Source organism: Heteronotia binoei, chromosome 8 (genome assembly GCF_032191835.1).
Source record: "Heteronotia binoei isolate CCM8104 ecotype False Entrance Well chromosome 8, APGP_CSIRO_Hbin_v1, whole genome shotgun sequence".
Classification (NCBI taxonomy): Eukaryota; Metazoa; Chordata; class Lepidosauria; order Squamata; family Gekkonidae; genus Heteronotia; species Heteronotia binoei.
Window position 1 is genome coordinate 124004391 of NC_083230.1, and position 18532 is coordinate 124022922.

Here is an 18532-nt window from a genome sequence, read left to right on the forward strand (position 1 = left end):
CACAACCTGTGAGGTGGGCTCGGCTGTGAGTGCGACTGGCCAAAGGTCACCTAGGAAGCTTCCATGGTGTGAATGGGGATTCGAATCTTGGTCTACCAGAAACTAGTCTGACACTCTTAACCACTGCACCACACTGCTCTTACATGTATTCATTCCCCACCTGCATTTTCCTTTCCCCTGTTGTCTTCCATACCATCAACATTCGGGACTATGGCCCATCCAGTCCAACACTCTGCGTCACAAGACAACATTAGAGAAGCCATGTCAGATCAGGCCAGTGGCCCATCCAGTCCAACGGTCTGTTTCACACAGTGGCCAAAAACCAGGTGCCATCAGGAGGTCCACCAGCAGGGCCAGAGCTACAGAAGCCTCAAGTACCAAGAATACAGAACAGAACCCCAGACAGAGTGTTCCATCTGTAAGAACATAAGAGAAGCCACGTTGGATCAGGCTAATGGCCCATCCAGTCCAACGGTCTGTGTCACACAGTGGCCAAAAACCAGATGCCCTCAGGAGGTCCACCATAACTCCAGAAACTCTCCCACTGTGCCCCTCTAAGCATCAAGAATACAGAGTATCACTGCCCCACTAGCCAGTTTGGTGCCCGTTTGGCGTAGTGGTTAAGTGCGTGGACTCTTATCTGGGAGAACCAGGTTTGATTCCCCACACCTCCACTTGCACCTGCTGGAATGGCCTTGGGTCAGCCAGAGCTCTCTTATCTGGAAGAACCGGGTTTGATTCCCCCACTCCTCCCCTCGCAGCTGCTGGAATGGCCTTGGGTCAGCCAGAGCTCTCTCATCTGGGAGAACCGAGTTTGATTCCCCACTCCTTCACTCGCAGCTGCTGGAATGGCCTTGGGTCAGCCAGAGCTCTCTCATCTGGGAGAACCGGGTTTGATTCCCCACTCCTCCACTTGCAGCTGCTGGAATGGCCTTGGGTCAGCCAGAGCTCTCTCATCTGGGAGAACCGAGTTTGATTCCCCACTCCTTCACTCGCAGCTGCTCGAATGGCCTTGGGTCAGCCATAGCTCTCTTATCTGGGAGAACCGGGTTTGATTCCCCCACTCCTCCCCTCGCAGCTGCTGGAATGGCCTTGGGTCAGCCAGAGCTTTCTTATCTGGGAGAACCAGATTTGATTCCTCACTCCTCCACTTGCAGCTGCTGGCATGGCCTTGGGTCAGCCAGAGCTCTCTTATCTGGGAGAACCGGGTTTGATTCCCCACTCCTCCACTTGCAGCTGCTGGAATGGCCTTGGGTCAGCCAGAGCTCTCTTATCTGGGAGAACCAGGTTTGATTCCCCGCTCCTCCACTTGCACCTGCTGGAATGGCCTTGGGTTAGCCGTAGCCCTGGCAGAGGTTGTCCTTGAAAGGGCAGCTGCTGCGAGAGCCCTCTCCAGCCCCTCCTACCTCACAGGGTGTCTGTTGTGGGGGAGGAAGATAAAGGAGATTGTAAGCAGCTCTGAGTCTCTGATTCAGAGAGAAGGGTGGGGTATAAATCTGCAGTCTTCTTCTTCTCAGCCCCACCCACCTCACAGGGTGTCTGTTGTGGGGGGAGGAAGATAAAGGAGATTGTAAGCCACTCTGAGTCTCTGATTCAGAGAGAAGGGCGGGGTATAAATCTGCAGTCTTCTTCCTCTTCTTCTCAGCCCCACCCACCTCAAAGGGTGTCTGTTGTGGGGGGAGGAAGATAAAGGAGATTGTAAGCAGCTCTGAGTCTCTGATTCAGAGAGAAGGGCAGGGTATAAATCTGCAGTCTTCTTCCTCTTCTTCTCAGCCGCACCCACCTCACAGTGTGTCTGTTGTGGGGGGAGGAAGATAAAGGAGATTGTAAGCCACTCTGAGTCTCTGATTCAGAGAGAAGGGCGGGGTATAAATCTGCCATTCTTCTTCTTATATATGAACATATGAAGCTGCCATACTGAATCAGACCTTTGGTCCATCAAAGTCAGTATTGTCTTCTCAGACTGGCAGCGGCTCTCCGGGGTCTCAGGCTGAGGTTTTTCACACCTATTTGCCTGGACCCTTTTTTGGGGATGCCAGGGATTGAACCTGGGACCTTCCTTCTGAGGAAAAAGACAAGCAGATGCTCTACCACTGAGCCACCATCCCTCTATAAGAAGAAAAGAGAAGCCATGTTGGGTCAGGCCAATGTAACACTCCAGTGTAACACTCTATGGCATACAGTGGCCCAAACCCACGTGCCCTCAGAAGGTCCACCAGTGGGGCTAGAATTCCAGAAGCCCTCCCCCAGTCCCCCCACCCCCCCCGCCGAGCACCAAGAAGACAGGGTATCACTGCCCCAGACAGAATGTCCCATTTATACTTTGTGTAGAATAGCTGTTGAGGGACCTCGTGCTGGTGGGGACCTGCAGTGCTTACATCTACTTGGGGGAACCTGCGAAAGTCCCATGCACTGCAATGGCGTTCTATTAACAATAAATACACTGGGGATCAGAGGCGGAACTTGGATGGATTTGCTTTATCTTCCTTTACTCCCACGTGAGAAAAGCAACCTTTGCAAGACACGCAGGTGGGCGAGGCTGTGCCGTCTGTCGAACAGCTTGCCCTTGTCTTTTGGGCGCTGCCTGGCTCGTCCTTCTGCACTCCGTGGCATCCAAAAGGGTGCCCACTTTGCAGCTGCCCTTGCTGTAGCACCCTTGGCGGCAGCTTCAATGCCCAGTGAGAGAACTGTTCAGTAGCAGTGAGCTGGCAAAGGACTGGGCCTCCCTTCCCCCCAGTGCCTGGTACGTGTGGAGACGGGCATTCCATCCCCCAGATGTATTGCCGCTCACGGCTTTATGAACTTGGCTTCTACAAACATCAGCAGCAGATGCTGGATGGCTACTGGAATTCTTCTGCTTAATTGAATTGCTTTGCATAGCCAGCTTCAAGTGGGGATTGGATAAGCATTTGGAGCAGAGGTCCATCAGTGGCTACTAGCCAAAGCGTATCGTTGGAACTCTCTGTCTGGGGCAGTGATGCTCTGTATTCTTGGTGCTTGGGGGGGCATAGTGGGAGGGCTTCCAGTGTCCTGGCCCCGTTGATGGACCTCTTGATGGCTCCTGGTTTTTTTGGTCACTGAGTGACACAGAATGCTGGATGGGCCAATGGCCTGATCCAACATGGCTTCTCTTATGTTCTTATGTGACACAGAGTGTTGGACTGGATGGGCCACTGGCCTGATCCAACATGGCTTCTCTTATGTTCTTATGTGACACAGAGTGTTGGACTGGATGGGCCATTGGACTGATCCAACAGGGCTTCTCTTATGTTCTTATGTAACGCAGAGTGTTGGACTGGATGGGCCATTGGCCTGATCCAGCATGGCTTCTCTTATGTGACACAGAGTGTTGGACTGGATGGGCCTTTGGTCTGATCCAACATGGCTTCTCTTATGTTCTTCTGTGACACAGAGTGTTGGACTGGATGGGCCATTGGCCTGATCCAACAGGGCTTCTCTTATGTTCTTATGTGACACAGAGTGTTGGACTGGATGGGCCATTGGACTGATCCAACAGGGCTTCTCTTATGTTCTTATGTAACGCAGAGGTCGTTTTCGCACTCACCTTCCGCCGGCGCGACCCCCCTCTTCAAAAGCCACGCAAACGCCAAACTGCTTTTTGGCGGTTTCAGTTTGAGCGGCTTTTGCGCCAGGAGCTTCCGGCTTTTCTGGCTGCTCCGCAGCGTTTAGTGCGAAATCCGCGCAGATCCTGCGCGGTGAAGAGGGGGGTCGCGCCGGCGGAAGGTGAGTGCGAAAACGACCAGAGTGTTGGACTGGATGGGCCATTGGACTGATCCAACATGGCTTCTCTTACGTCCTCCTCCTGAGAGTTCCACCTCCTTGTCCATTGAATAGTAGGTACAGCTGTATAACAATCCCTGGATGAGCTCCACCACCTATTTTTCTACAAAATGACTGCTGACCATAAGAGTTGTTAACAGTGGAATCAGCTACCTTTGGATATTCTGAACTCCCCCTCGCTGGCAGTCTTTAAGCACCAGCTGGACAAACACTTGTTGAGGATGCTGTAGGCTGGGGGTGGCTCTTTCACACGTATCGTGCAGCCCTTAAAGCCCCCACAGCCCCATCGGCCAACTTGCAGAAGGCATTTGTCTCTTTAAATGATTTCTCCAAGCCAAGCCAACTAGAGGCTTGGAGAATGAATTTAAAGTTAAAGTTGCTTTCTTTCCACTTCTTCCTGCCTTCCCTTCCTTCCTTCCTTCCTTCCTTCCTTCCTTCCTTCCTTCCTTCCTTCCTTCCTTCCTTCCTTCCTTCCTTCCTTCCTTCCTTCCTTCCTTCCTTCCTTCCTTCCTTCCTTCCTTCCTTCCTTCCTTCCCTCAAACATCTGACGTTTCTGTCTTGCAGCTCTCAAACGTGGCTTTATTTTGTGTGACTCTTACGTTAAGCGGGTTTGGCCACCCCTCCTCTAGGCTGGGGGTTGGAATAGATGGCCTATGTAGCCCCTTCCTACTCTGTCTCTATGATACCCAAGGGCCTGCAGGAACTGACCATCGATGAGGCTTTAGTGCCATAGCAAACAGTCATGCAATCTACATCCTAACTCATGTGCCGTTTTCACAGTGCTTCAGTTGGGTTTCTTTAAATGAAGGTACATTTTCCCTTTTCTTCCAGATGCTGCTCACTGAATACTTGGATATGAAAAACACACGAGCGTCCTCAGAACCCTCCGCTCAGCTGAGCTATGCCAGTTCTGGGAGAGAATTTGCCGCCTTCTTTGCAAAGAAGAAGCCCCAAAGACCGAAGAACCCCCTCTTCAAGTAAGTGTTTATTGGATCCGTGTTCCTTAGTTCTGCTTGAGGTTGAGGTTGGACAATCTTCCACACTGTCTTGTGCCTGTATGCAAACCAGTAATTCCAGTCTTAGTTTAGTTAGTTTAGTTTATTCTCTTTGTATCCTGCCTTCCCCTCTGAAGCTGGCTCAGGGCAGCTGTATGAGACTGTTCTTAGGTTCTTATATAAGGATGGAGTAAGAACCTGAGAAGAGCCCTGCTGGATTGGACCAGTGGTCCGCTTAGTCCAGCCTCCTGTCTCACGCAGTGGCCAACCAGTCCCTCTGGATGGCCTATAACAGGGCATAGAGGCCGAGGCCTTCATAAGAACATCAGAAGAGCCCTGCTGGATCAGACCAGGGAGGGTCCATCTAGTCCAGCATTTCATCTCACACATTGGCCAACCAGTCCCTCCGGAGGGCCAACAACACAGCAGAGTGGCCGAGGCCTTCATAAGAACATCAGAAGAGCCATGTTGGATCAGACCAATGAGGGTCCATCTAGTCCAGTATCCTGTCTCACACAGCAGCCGATCGGTTCCTTTGGAGGGACAACCGCAGGGTACCAAAGATGAGGTCTTGGCCTTCATAAGAACGTCAGAAGAGCCCTGGCAGTGCATCTAGTCCAGCCTCCTGTCTCACACAGTGGCCAACCAGTTCCTCCGAAGGACCAGTAACAGGGCAGAGAGGCCGAGGCCTTCATAAGAACATCAGAAGAGCTCTGTTGGATCAGATCAGTGGTTCATGTAGCCCAGGCTCCTGTCTCATACAGTGGCCAACCAGTTCCTATGGAGGGCCAACAGAGGTTTAGTGGCACAGAGGTTTAGTGCCTCTGAATGTGGAGGTTCCCTTCAGTCACCATGGCTAGTAGCCATTGATAGGCTGATCCGCCATGAATCTATCTAATCCCCTTTTTAAAACTGTTTCAGTCCACCCTCCAGCAGCAAATTTGACATTTAAACCATTCTGTGTGTAAAGTAGTCTTTCCTTTTGTCCATCCATCCTGAACCTACTGCCCATCCGTTACATTGGATGTCTTTACATTCTAGTCTTCAGGGATGATTTTTTTTTTTGTCAGCTGTCTCCATCTCTTGCATAATTTTGTAAACCTCTTGCTCTCTTAGGCATCGGATGCTTTGTTGTTTAGCTGTTGGACCGAGTGCCATTGACCTGATCCAACATGGCTTCTCTTCTGTTCTTATGTGACACAGAGCGTTGGACTGGATGGGCCATTGGCCTGATCCAACATGGCTTCTCTTATGTTCTTATGTGACACAGAGTGTTGGACTGGATGGGCCAGTGGCCTGATCCAACATGGCTTCTCTTATGTTCTTATGTGACACAGAGCGTTGGACTGGATGGGCCACTGGCCTGATCCAGCATGGCTTCTCTTCTGTTCTTATGTGACACAGACCGTTGGACTGGATGGGCCATTGGCCTGATCCAACATGGCTTCTCTTCTGTTCTTATGTGACACAGAGTGTTGGACTGGATGGGCCAGTGGCCTGATCCAACATGGCTTCTCTTATGTTCTTATGTGACACAGAGTGTTGGACTGAATGGGCCATTGGCCTGATCCAACATGGCTTCTCTTCTGTTCTTATGTGACACAGAGCGTTGGACTGGATGGGCCACTGGCCTGATCCAACATGGCTTCTCTTCTGTTCTTATGTGACACAGAGCGTTGGACTGGATGGGCCATTGGCCTGATCCAACATGGCTTCTTTTAGGTTCTTCTGAGTTATTCTTTTCTGTTTTCTAAGGATACTGTCAGGGCGTCTGTCCTCCACCTCTGAATTACAGGTGCTGTGGTTTATTTCAGAAGTTTCCACTTCTGATTGAGGGACGCTGTGACACAGATGCGAAGGCAAAGCTTTCTGAAGTTACTGAGAAAAGCAACGCTCGAGTGGCGTTTGCAGCTTCGCTTCCTCTTTTTCAGTTCTGTGTTGTTTTAGTCAAGAGTTTTGTCCTTGGTTCATTGTCTTTTTTTTGACACTGACCCAGCGAGGGCACATCAATAGTGCCGCAGTCTTACTCATCCTGTCTTGCGCTGGTGATTCTCTGTCTTTTGTATTCTGGGCTTCCGTGCTTCTTTGGTATTGGAAAATGCTGTTAGGACACAGCTGACTTTTTGGTAACTCTGGAAGGAGTTTCAAGGCAAGAGGCAGAGGTGTTTCGCCATTATCTGCTTCTGTGTAGCTACCCTGGGGTTCTTTGGTGGTCTTCCATCCATGTTCTAACCAAGGCCAACCCTGCTTAGCTTCTGAAATCTGATGCAATCAGACTAGTCTGGGCCATCCAGGTCAGGGTCCACATTTCTTGATATTAATAATTTCTCCCTGACATTTTCCATCATTTGTTGGATGGCTTGCGGATCATGTCCTCATTACATCAGTAAAACCCCTTGGTTCCTTAATAGAAACCAGAGTATAATCCTTTGAATAGGAACATGAGAAGCCATGTTGGATCAGGCCAGTGGCCCATCCAGTCCAACTCTGCGTCACGTAAGAACATAAGAGAAGCCAAGTAAGTAAGTAAATTTTTATTTATATCCCGCCCTCCCCGCCGAGGCAGGCTCAGGGAGGCTTACAGAACATGATACGAAATCATGGTATCACAAATGACAGATAAAATCAATAACAATATAAATACAAATATAAATTAATTTAAAAAGTTAAAACAATACAGTGGTGCTACAATCTCTGTTTATCCGGCAGCGTCATATTTATTCTGGTTGCATCCTAAAGGCTTCTTGGAAGAGGGCAGTTTTGCAGGCCCTGCGGAACTGATTGAGGTCCCGCAGGGCCCGCACCTCCTCCGGCAGCTGATTCCACCATTGGGGGGCTTTTATAAAGAAGGCCAGCTCCCTGGTTGTTTTAAGTTTGGCCTCCTTAGGCCCAGGGATTTCCAGGAGATTTTGTGAACTGGAGCGCAGTGCCCTCTGGGGAACATATGGAGAGAGGCGGTCCCTGAGGTAGGCAGGTCGTCGGCCATATAGGGCTTTATAGGTACCAGCACCTTGTAACGGACCCGGTATACAATTGGCAGCCAGTGCAGTTCCCGCAGCCTAGGCCACACGTGTTCCCACTGAGGTAGTCCCATTAGTAGCCTGGCTGCTGCGTTCTGCACTAGCTGCATTTTCCGCCTTTGGTACAGGGGCAGCCCCATGTTGAGGGCATTCCTAAGCTCTGCTCGCGACCTGAGTTTGATCCCCGGTGGAAGCTGGGTTCAGGTAGCCGGTTCAAGGTTGACTCAGCCTTCCATCTTTCTGAGGTCGGTCAAAGGAGTACCCAGTCAAGTGTATATGACTGGGGAAGACAATGGCAAACCACCCCGTAAAAAGTCTGCCATGAAAACGTCATGATGCGACGTCACCCCAGAGTTGGAAACAACCGGTGCTTGCGCAGAGGACTACCTTTACCTTAAAACCCCCCCAGAATTCTCCCTCCTCCCCCTCCAATATGCAGCAATCCTGATCTTTTCTGAGGATGGGCCCCTTTAACTGCTTTTGTGGGAGCGGGTTGGACCGTGGCATTTATCGGAGGAAAATGTTGGAGGCCTCTGAAGAATTACTGGGAGGCAAGAGAGAAATGAATTGGAAATCCACCCCCAGTCCAGATTTTCTTCTCCAGAGTTCTGTCAGCTCAAAGGGAATTGAAAACGACAGATTTTTCCCCTGGGCTTGTTTTAACTGACTCTCTGCTGCTCTTGTGTACTCCGGTGGTAGATGCTCTGTGGCTGGCAAAAAGCTAAATTTGCGATTACCTTCCATCAAAAGATGCCCCCCCCCCCCCTGGGCACCCTCCACACACAATTTCATTGAACATGCATAAAATAATAGGATTTTAATTTAACATGGAATAACCCCCTGGCGCAGAGGGGTAAAGCTGCAGTTCTGCAGTCTGAGCTCTCTGAATTCAATCTCAGTGGAAGCTGGGTTCAGGTAGCTGGCTCATGCTTGACTCAGCCTTCCATCCTTCCGAGGTCGGTAAAGTAAGTCCCCAGCTTGCTGGGGGGAAAGTGTACATGACTGGGGAAGGCAAGGGGAAACCACCCCATAAAAAGTCTGCCATGAAAACATTGTAATGCAACGTCACCCCAGAGTCTGAAACAGCTGGTGCTTGCACAGGGGACTACCTTTACTGTTATAACATTTTTGGCTTCAGAGTTTTGCAGTAATAAAGTTAGATACGAGTCCAGCAGCGCTTTGGAGACTTTTTTGAGATATAACCTTTTGAAAGCCATAGCTGAAGAATAGGATAGAGTCCAGTAGCACTTTTAAGGCTAACAGATTTTATCGCAGCATAAGCTTTCAAGAAGCACAGCTCTCTTTGACAGATGCTCTTTCTGACAAAGAGAGCTGTGTTTCTTGAAAGCTTATGCGTCAATAAACTTTGTTAGTCTTAAAGGTGCTGTTGGACTTTTTACTGTTTTGCAGCAACAGACTAACATGAGTAACTCCCTTGGATCAATAGCTGAAGAAGAGAGCAGGGACTCTTGAAAGTTCCTTCCCCTCCCCGGCTTCTATGACGCTACTGGAATCTAACTGTTCCCTTCCTAAAGAAATGCTAATGACACATCTATTAAAAACAGAATGTAAAATAAAATCATAACGACAACAGCAACTGCAGATTTATACCCCACCCTCAGAGCGGCTTACAGTCTCCTATATCTTCTCCCCCAACAACAGAGGTGGGTGGTACTGAGGTGGGTGGGACTCTGACAGAAGCTGCCCTTTCAAGGACAACTCCTGTGATAGTTCTGGCTGACCCAAGACCATTCCAGCAGGTGCAAGTGAAGGAGTGGGGAATCAAACCCGGTTCCCCCAGATAAGAGAGCTCTGGCTGACCCATGGCCATTCTAGCAGCTGCAAGTGGAGAAGTGGGGAATCAAGCCCGGTTCTCCCAGATAAGAGAGCTCTGGCTGACCCAAGGCCATTCCAGCAGCTGCAAGTGAAGGAGTGGGGAATCAAGCCCGGTTCTCCCAGATAAGAGAGCTATGGCTGACCCAAGGCCATTCCAGCAGCTGCAAGTGGAGGAGTGGGGAATCAAACCAGGTTCTCCCAGATAAGAGAGCCATGGCTGACCCAAGGCCATTCCAGCAGCTGCAAGTGGAGGAGTGGGGATTCAAACCAGGTTCTCCCAGATAAGAGAGCCATGGCTGACCCAAGGCCATTCCAGCAGCTGCAAGTGGAGGAGGGGGGAATCAAACCCGGTTCTCCCAGATAAGAGAGCTCTGGCTGACCCAAGGCCATTCCAGCAGCTGCAAGTGGAGGAGTGGGGAATCAAACCCGGTTCTCCCAGATAAGAGAGCTGTGGCTGACCCAAGGCCATTCCAGCAGGTGCAAGTGCAGGAGTGGGGAATCAAACCCGGTTCTCCCAGATAAGAGAGCTGTGGCTGACCCAAGGCCATTCCAGCAGGTGCAAGTGCAGGAGTGGGGAATCAAACCCGGTTCTCCCAGATAAGAGAGCTATGGCTGACCCAAGGCCATTCCAGCAGCTGCATGTGGAGGAGTGGGGAATCAAACCCGGTTCTCCCAGATAAGAGAGCTATGGCTGACCCAAGGCCATTCCAGCAGCTGCAAGTGGAGGAGTGGGGAATCAAACCCGGTTCTCCCAGATAAGAGAGCTATGGCTGACCCAAGGCCATTCCAGCAGGTGCAAGTGGAGGAGTGGGGAATCAAACCCGGTTCTCCCAGATAAGAGAGCTCTGGCTGACCCAAGGCCATTCCAGCAGGTGCAAGTGGAGGAGTGGGGAATCAAACCCGGTTCTCCCAGATAAGAGAGCCATGGCTGACCCAAGGCCATTCCAGCAGCTGCAAGTGGAGGAGAGGGGAATCAAACCCGGTTCTCCCAGATTAGAGAGCTCTGGCTGACCCAAGGCCATCCCAGCAGCTGCGAGTGGAGGAGTGGGGAATCAAACCCGGTTCTCCCAGATAAGAGAGCTCTGGCTGACCCAAGGCCATCCCAGCAGCTGCAAGTGGAGGAGGGGGGAATCAAACCCGGCTCTCCCGGATAAGAGAGCTATGGCTGACCCAAGGCCATTCCAGCAGGTGCAAGTGGAGGAGTGGGGAATCAAACCCGGTTCTCCCAGATAAGAGAGCCATGGCTGACCCAAGGCCATTCCAGCAGCTGCAAGTGGAGGAGTGGGGAATCAAGCCCGGTTCTCCCAGATAAGAGTCTGCCCGCTTCACCACCACACCAAACTGGCTGAAACCAAAAACATATGTATTTATTACAGAAGTGAAAAGCATTTAAGGGCCCACCATTAACCTCCTTCCTTAGTGAAATCACACAACAGCAATGGGAAACCCCTTGACCTGATGCCTTCCGACCAAAAATGGTCTTCTTTAGATGTCAAACAAATATATGCACATACAGGCTCATAATACAAAAGAATCAATGAATCAGTGCTGGACCAAAAAGAAAGTTGTTTAATAAAGTGACAAATACTCAAAGATGTACTTGAGGACTCTCCCGTACTGGTCAAGGGCATACGTGTTGCATCGTGTGTCTTATTGTATGCCCAAATGGTCCAGAATTAATCAAAGTCAGTGCCGGAGTTATGTGTAATGATGAGCCCCTAAATGCTTTTAACTTCTGTGATAAATTTATGCCTTTTTGGTTATGATTTTATTTTACGTCCTGCTTTTAATTTTTGTGGTATATTTTAATTTAATTTAATTTTAAGTTGCATATTAACCTTTCAGGTTTTTGATTCCAGTTTTTCTGGGTTAGGTTCTTCCCCTCTTTGTTTTCCCTCTTATTTCCATTTAAAAAACCCAACATCTGTGCTCCCAGTTGTGCCAAAGCATTAAAAGAAGAAGAAGACATAGAGTGTGTGATACAGAGTGTTGGACTGGATGGGCCATTGGCTTGATCCGACATGGCTTCTCTTACGTTCTTAAGGCTGCAGATTTATACCCTGCCCTTCTCTCTGAATCAGAGACTCAGAGCGGCTTACAATCTCCTTTATCTTCCCCCACAACAAACACCCTGTGAGGTGGGTGGGTCTTTGAGAGCTCTCACAGCAGCTGCCCTTTCAAGGACAGAGTCTCAGAGTGACTCACAATCTCCTTTATCTTCTCCCCCCACAACAGACACCTTGTGAGGTAGGTGGGGCTGAGAGAGCTCTCACAGCAGCTGCCCTTTCAAGGACAGAGTCTCCGAGTGACTCACAATCTCCTTTATCTTCTCCCCCCACAACAGACACCTTGTGAGGTAGGTGGGGCTGAGAGAGCTCTCACAGCAGCTGCCCTTTCAAGGACAGAGTCTCCGAGTGACTCACAATCTCTTTTATCTTCTCTCTCCACAACAGACACCTTGTGAGGTAGGTGGGGCTGAGAGAGCTCTCACAGCAGCTGCCCTTTCAAGGACAGAGTCTCCGAGTGACTCACAATCTCCTTTATCTTCTCCCCCCACAACAGACACCTTGTGAGGTAGGTGGGGCTGAGAGAGCTCTGACAGAAACTGCTCTTTCAAGGCCAACTCCTGTAATAGCTCTGACTGACCCAAGGCCATTCCAGCAGCTGCAAGTGGAGGAGTGGGGAATCAAACCCGGTTCTCCCAGATAGGAGTCCGCACACTTAACCACCGCACCAAACTGGCTCTCACTTTCAATATTGTATATGGCTCCAAACATGTACAATAGCACCCCCCCCCACATAGGGGAAATCTCTTCTGCCACTCTTGTAGTAAAAACGGTGCCCCTGCATGGCAGTTTTCTGGGCAACTTCCCGCAGCTGCACTGCAGGAAAGCCTCCACGTTCTGTCCCATTTATTTTTCGAAAGAGGATAAGCGACGATGTAGGAATCCTACTGACAGGTGGATGGCTCGCTAAAAGGGATAGAAGGGTGAGAGGAGACAGCTACACCGTCTGGCGAGACAGACACCGAAGATGGAGGAAGCAGCACGACTCAAGGCAGCAGAAAACGTCTGCCTCTCTCAGGCGGATGAGAAGTGCCATTTTCGGCGGAGATCTCCCCGCCGATAACAGCGACAGCTGACAAGAGACAGATAAACGCACAACCAGAGATCGCAAGAAATATGGCTGTCACCGCGGCGAGAGGGATGACGAGAGAATGAGCGGCAAGAGACATGTTCTTCTTATTAAGCAATTATGCCTCCCTTCATTTTCACCAAAGGGAAAGGAGCACGCAGGGCTACAAGAGGGAAGCCATCAGCATGCCGAGCAAAAGAGGAAGAGAGGAACCGTAGGACTGGCAAGGACGGCTACAAGTCCAGAACTTCCAGGCAGATCAGTGACAGAGGAGGACTCTGAAAGGGAACCGCATCTTTAGCACTTTTTCCTCTGATGCAGAAGGAAAGGAAAAGGAAAGGTCTCCTGTGCAAGCACCAGTCGTTTCCGACTCTGGGGTGATGTTGCTTTCACACCGTTTTCACAGCAAACTTTTTACAGGGTGGTTTGCCATTGCCTTCCCCAGTCATCTATGCTTTCCCCTCAGCAAGCTGGGGACTCATTTGACCGACCTCGAAATGATGGAAGGCAACCTCGAGCTAGCTACCTGAAAACCCTCCTTCCACCGGGGATCGAACTCAGGTTGTGAACAGAGCTTAGGACTGCAGTACTGCAGCTTTAACACTCTGTGCCACGGGGCTCTTCTGATGCAGAGAGGAAACTTCAGTGTGGAAAGTGCCGTCAAGTCAAAGCATTCAGACATGGTTTGCCATTACTTGCCTCTGCATAGGCTTCCTTGGTGGTCTCCCATCCAAGGTGACCCTGCTTAGCTTCCGAGATCTAATGAGATCAAGCATATGGAGCAGAGGTCCATCAATGGCTATTAGCCACAGTGTATTGTTGTAACTCTCTGTCTGGGTCAGTGATGCACTGTATTCTTGGTGCTTAGGGGGGCATAGTGGGAGAGCTTCTAGCCCCACTGCTGGACCTCCTGATGGCACTTGGGGTTTTTTTGGCCACTGTGTGATACAGAGTGTTGGACTGGATGGGCCATTGGCCTGATCCAACATGGCTTCTCTTATGTTCTTATGTGACACAGAGTGTTGGACTGGATGGGCCATTGGCCTGACCCAACATGGCTTCTCTTATGTTCTTATGTGACACAGAGTGTTGGACTGGATGGGCCATTGGCCTGATCCAACATGGCTTCTCTTATGTTCTTATGTGACACAGAGTGTTGGACTGGATGAGCCACTGGCCTGATCCAGCATGGCTTCTCTTATGTTCTTATGTGACACAGAGTGTTGGACTGGATGGGCCATTGACTTGATCTAACATGGCTTCTCTTATGTGACGCAGAGTGTTGGACTGGATTGGCCACTGGCCTAATTCGACATGGCTTCTCTTATGTTCTTATGTGACACAGAGTGTTGGACTGTATGGGCCATTGGCCTGATCCAACATGGCTTCTCTTATGTTCTTATGTGACACAGAGTGTTGGGCTGGATGGGCCATTGTACACACACACACACTGTGGCTAATAGCCACTGATGGACCTCTGCTCCATATTTTTATCTAACCCCCTCTTGAAGCTGGCTATGCTTGTCGCCGCCACCACCTCCTTTGGCAGTGAATTCTCCATGTTAATCACCCTTGGGGTGAAGAAGGACTTCCTTCTATCCGTTTTAACCCGACTGCTCAGCAATTTCATCGAATGCCCACGAGTTCTTGTATTGTGAGAAAGGGAGAAAAGTACTTCTTTCTCTACTTTCTCCATCCCATGCATAATCTTAAGAACATAAGAACATAAGAACATAAGAGAAGCCATGTTAGATCAGGCCAATGGCCCATCCAGTCCAACATTCTGTGTCACACAGCGGCCAAATATATATATATATATATATATATATATATATATATATATATATATATATATATATATATATATACACACACACACACACACACACACACACACACACACACTGTGGCTAATAGCCACTGATGGACCTCTGCTCCATATTTTTATCTAACCCCTTCTTGAAGGTGGCTATGCTTGCGGACGCCACCACCTCCTGTGGCAGTGAATTCCACATGTTAATCACCCTTTGGGTGAAAAAGTACTTCCTTTTATCCGTTTTAACCTGTCTGCTCAGCAATTTCATCGAATGCCCACGAGTTCTTGTATTGTGAGAAAGGGAGAAAAGTACTTCTTTCTCTACTTTCTCCATCCCATGCATTATCTTGTAAACTTCTATCATGTCACCCCTCAGTCGACGTTTCTCCAAGCTAAAGAGCCCTAAGCGTTTCAACCTTTCTTCATAGGGAAGGTGTTCCAGCGCTTTAATCATTTTAGTTGCCCTTTTCTGAACTTTCTCCAATGCTATAATATCCTTTTTGAGGTGCGGCGACCAGAACTGCACACAGTACTCCAAATGAGACCGCACCATCGATTTATACAGAGGCATTATGATACTGGCTGATTTGTTTTCAATTCCCTTCCTAATAATTCCCAGCATGGCGTTGGCCTTTTTTATTGCAAACGCACATTGTCTTGACATTTTCAGTGAATTATCTACCATGACCCCAAGATCTCTCTCTTGGTCTGTCTCTGCCAGTTCACACTCCATCAACTTGTATTTGTAGCTGGGATTCTTGGCCCCAATGTGCATTACTTTGCACTTGGCCACATTGAACCGCATCTGCCACGTTGACGCCCACTCACCCAGCCTCAACAGATCCCTTTGGAGTTCCTCACAATCCTCTCTGGTTCTCACCACCCTGAACAATTTAGTGTCATCCGCAAATTTGGCCACTTCACTGCTCACTCCCAACTCTAAATCATTTATGAACAAGTTAAAGAGGATGGGACCCAGTACCGAGCCCTGCGGCACCCCACTGCTTACCGTCCTCCACTGCGAAGACTGCCCATTTATACTCACTCTCTGCTTCCTATTACTCAGCCAGTTTTTGATCCACAAGAGGACCTGTCCTTTTACTCCATGACTCTCAAGCTTTCTAAGGAGCCTTTGATGAGGAACTTTATCAAAAGCTTTCTGGAAGTCAAGGTAAACAACATCTATCGGGTCTCCTTTGTCCACATGTTTGTTCACCCCCTCAAAGAAATGTAACAGGTTAGTGAGGCAAGATCTTCCCTTGCAGAACCCATGCTGAGTCTTCCTCAATAGGCTTTCTCATGTCACCCCGCAGTCGACGTTTCTCCAAGCTAAAGAGCCCCAAGCGTTTCAACCTTTTTTCAATCACATTCTCGTCCATCATTAGGGTAGGCGCCTGCATTCAGACTAACACACTAACCATAATTAGTTTAACTAAACCGTGGTTTTGAGTTGAGCTTCTGAACGTAGGAAGCATCATATATTGAATCAGGTCACAGGAGAGTTCTTGAGGGGCTGCTTCTCACCTCCTGATCCCATGTGCTGGCTCAGGTGCGAGGACCAACTTCTTCAGGTGGTGGCTTCTGTTTGACAGATGAGGACTTTCTCAGTGTCAGCCTTCTAGGCCGTGTCTCTGGCTCTTCGGATTGGACTCCCTGCTGAGTTCCACAAGGCCTCCTCCTCCATATATATCCTTCATCTATATGGAGAATCACTGGAAAAGACAATAATGCTAGGAAGAGTTGAAGGCAGCACGAAAAGACAAAGAGATCACAGGAGATGGATTGATTCCATCAAGGATGCCGTGGCTCTTAGTCTGCAAAACCTGAGCAATGCTATAAACAACAAGATATTTTGGAGGACAGTCATTCATAGGGTCACCACAAGTTGGAAGTGACTTGAAGACAATTAAAGCACACATGTATCAGGATATTACATAAGAAGAGCCCTGTTGGATCTGGCCAGTGGTCCGTATTGTCCAACATTGTGTCTCACACAGGGGTCAACCAGTTCCTCTGAAAGACCAACAAGAGGGCTTAGAGGCTAAGGCCTTCATAAAAGCATCAGAAGAGCCCTGCTGGATCAGACCAGTGAGGGAGCATCTAGTTCAGCATCCTGTCTCACACAGAGGCCAGCCAGTTCCTCTGGAGGGCCAGCAACAGGGCAGAGAGGCTGAGGCCTTCTTAAGAGCATCAGAAGAGCTCTGCTGGATCAGACCAGTGAGGGTCCATCTAGTCTAGCCTCCTGTCTCACACAGTGGCCAGCCAGTTCCTCTGGAGGGCCAACAACAGGGCAGAGAGGCTGAGGCCTTCTTAAGAACATCAAAAGAGCCCTGCTGGATGAGACCAGGGAGGGTCCATCTAGTCTAGCCTCCTGTCTCACACAGTGGCCAGCCAGTTCCTCTGGAGGGCCAACAACAGGGCAGAGAGGCTGAGGCCTTCTTAAGAACATCAAAAGAGCCCTGCTGGATGAGACCAGGGAGGGTCCATCTGGTCTAGCCTCCTGTCTCACACAGTGGCCAGTCACTTTGGAGGGCCAATAACAGGGCAAAGAGGCCGAGGCCTTCATAAAAACATCAGAAGAGCCATGCTGGATCAAACAAGAGATCGCCCATCTAGTCCAGCCTCCTGTCTCACGCAATGGCCAGTCAGTTCTTCTGGAGGGCCCACAACAGGGCAGAGAGGCCGAGCCTTCATAAGAACATCAGAAGAGCCTTTCTGGATGAGACCAGTGAGGGTCCATCTAGTCCAGCCTCCTGTCTCACACAATGGCCAACTAGTTCCTCTGCAGGGTCAACAACAGGGTAGAGCCTGAGACCTTCCCCTGATGTTATCTCCCAGCTCTGGGATTCAGAGGTTTAGTGCCTCTGAATGTGGAGGTTCCCCTCAGTCACCATGGCTAGTAGCCATTGATAGACCTTCCCCTCCATGAATCTATCAAATCCCCTATGAAAGCTGTTTCTTCCATTGGCCGCAATCACATCCTCTGGCAGTGAATTCCACATTTTAATCACCTTCTGTGTTAAAGTAGAATTTCCTGTTGTTTGTCTCAAACCTACTGCCCATACGCTTCATCGAGAGTCCTAGTCTTTTGGGAGAGGGAGAAAAAAAAATGCTCTTTGTCAACTCTCTCCACCCCATACATAATTTTATAAACTTCTGTCATGTCCCCCCCTTAGTCATCCGTTTTCTAAATGGAAAAGTCCCAGACTTTGTATCTAGGCCAGTATTTTCAGGCTGCGAATGAGGTCCAGGGTAGATGTTCTGCTTCTAGCAATTGTGCATGGCTGCAACATCAAGCAGGTGCTGTTTTTCTTTGTGCCCTTTCTTCCTTTAATTTGGCGTTTGGTGTAGTGGTTAAGTGCGCAGACTCTTATCTGGGAGGAGGAGAAGAAGAAGAAGAAGAAGAAGAAGAAGAAGAAGAAGAAGAAGAAGAAGAAGAAGAAGAAGAAGAAGAAGAAGAAGAAGAAGAATTAGGGTTTGTAGAATCTTTCGGGATCAAGTGCCGTGTTCTACTGGAGAAAGTTTTCCTTCCAGACGTTTCGTTCTCAGCTGCGGAGAACATCCTCAGTGGCGTTGCAGCCGGAGCAGGCGCGCAGACCTTCTTGGCTGCTGTGTGTTGAGTGGGGCCAGGGCTGCTGGAGAGCTGCTATTTCTAGGCTGGAGGGGGTGTGATGAAAGGGCAATTGGTTTGTGGATGTGCCCATTGTTTGGTGGGGCTTCCTGGAAGGGTAGTGATAAGGAAACTGGCTGTTGAATGTGACCATTGTTCCGTGTTAATTGCTGGGAGGGTTGGAAGGGGTTTGAAGATAAGGAAATTGCAGAAAGTCTCAGAACAACCAGCAAATTCCACAGAACAATCAGCACAGTCAACAACCATCTTAATCACAGGGTTTCTGTTGTCGGGGAGGAAGGTGGGAGAGCCAATTTGG

General features: G+C 49.4%; 1 protein-coding gene across 1 annotated transcript in view; it reads left to right on the forward strand.

Moving 5' to 3' along the window:
* Positions 1–18532, forward strand: part of EXOC4 (exocyst complex component 4) — a 794454-nt gene that overhangs the window by 283085 nt on the left and 492837 nt on the right. The window contains exon 8 of the mRNA XM_060246011.1: positions 4633–4778. Within this exon, the coding sequence (XP_060101994.1) occupies positions 4633–4778 (146 nt within the window). The remainder of the gene's footprint in view (positions 1–4632; positions 4779–18532) is intronic.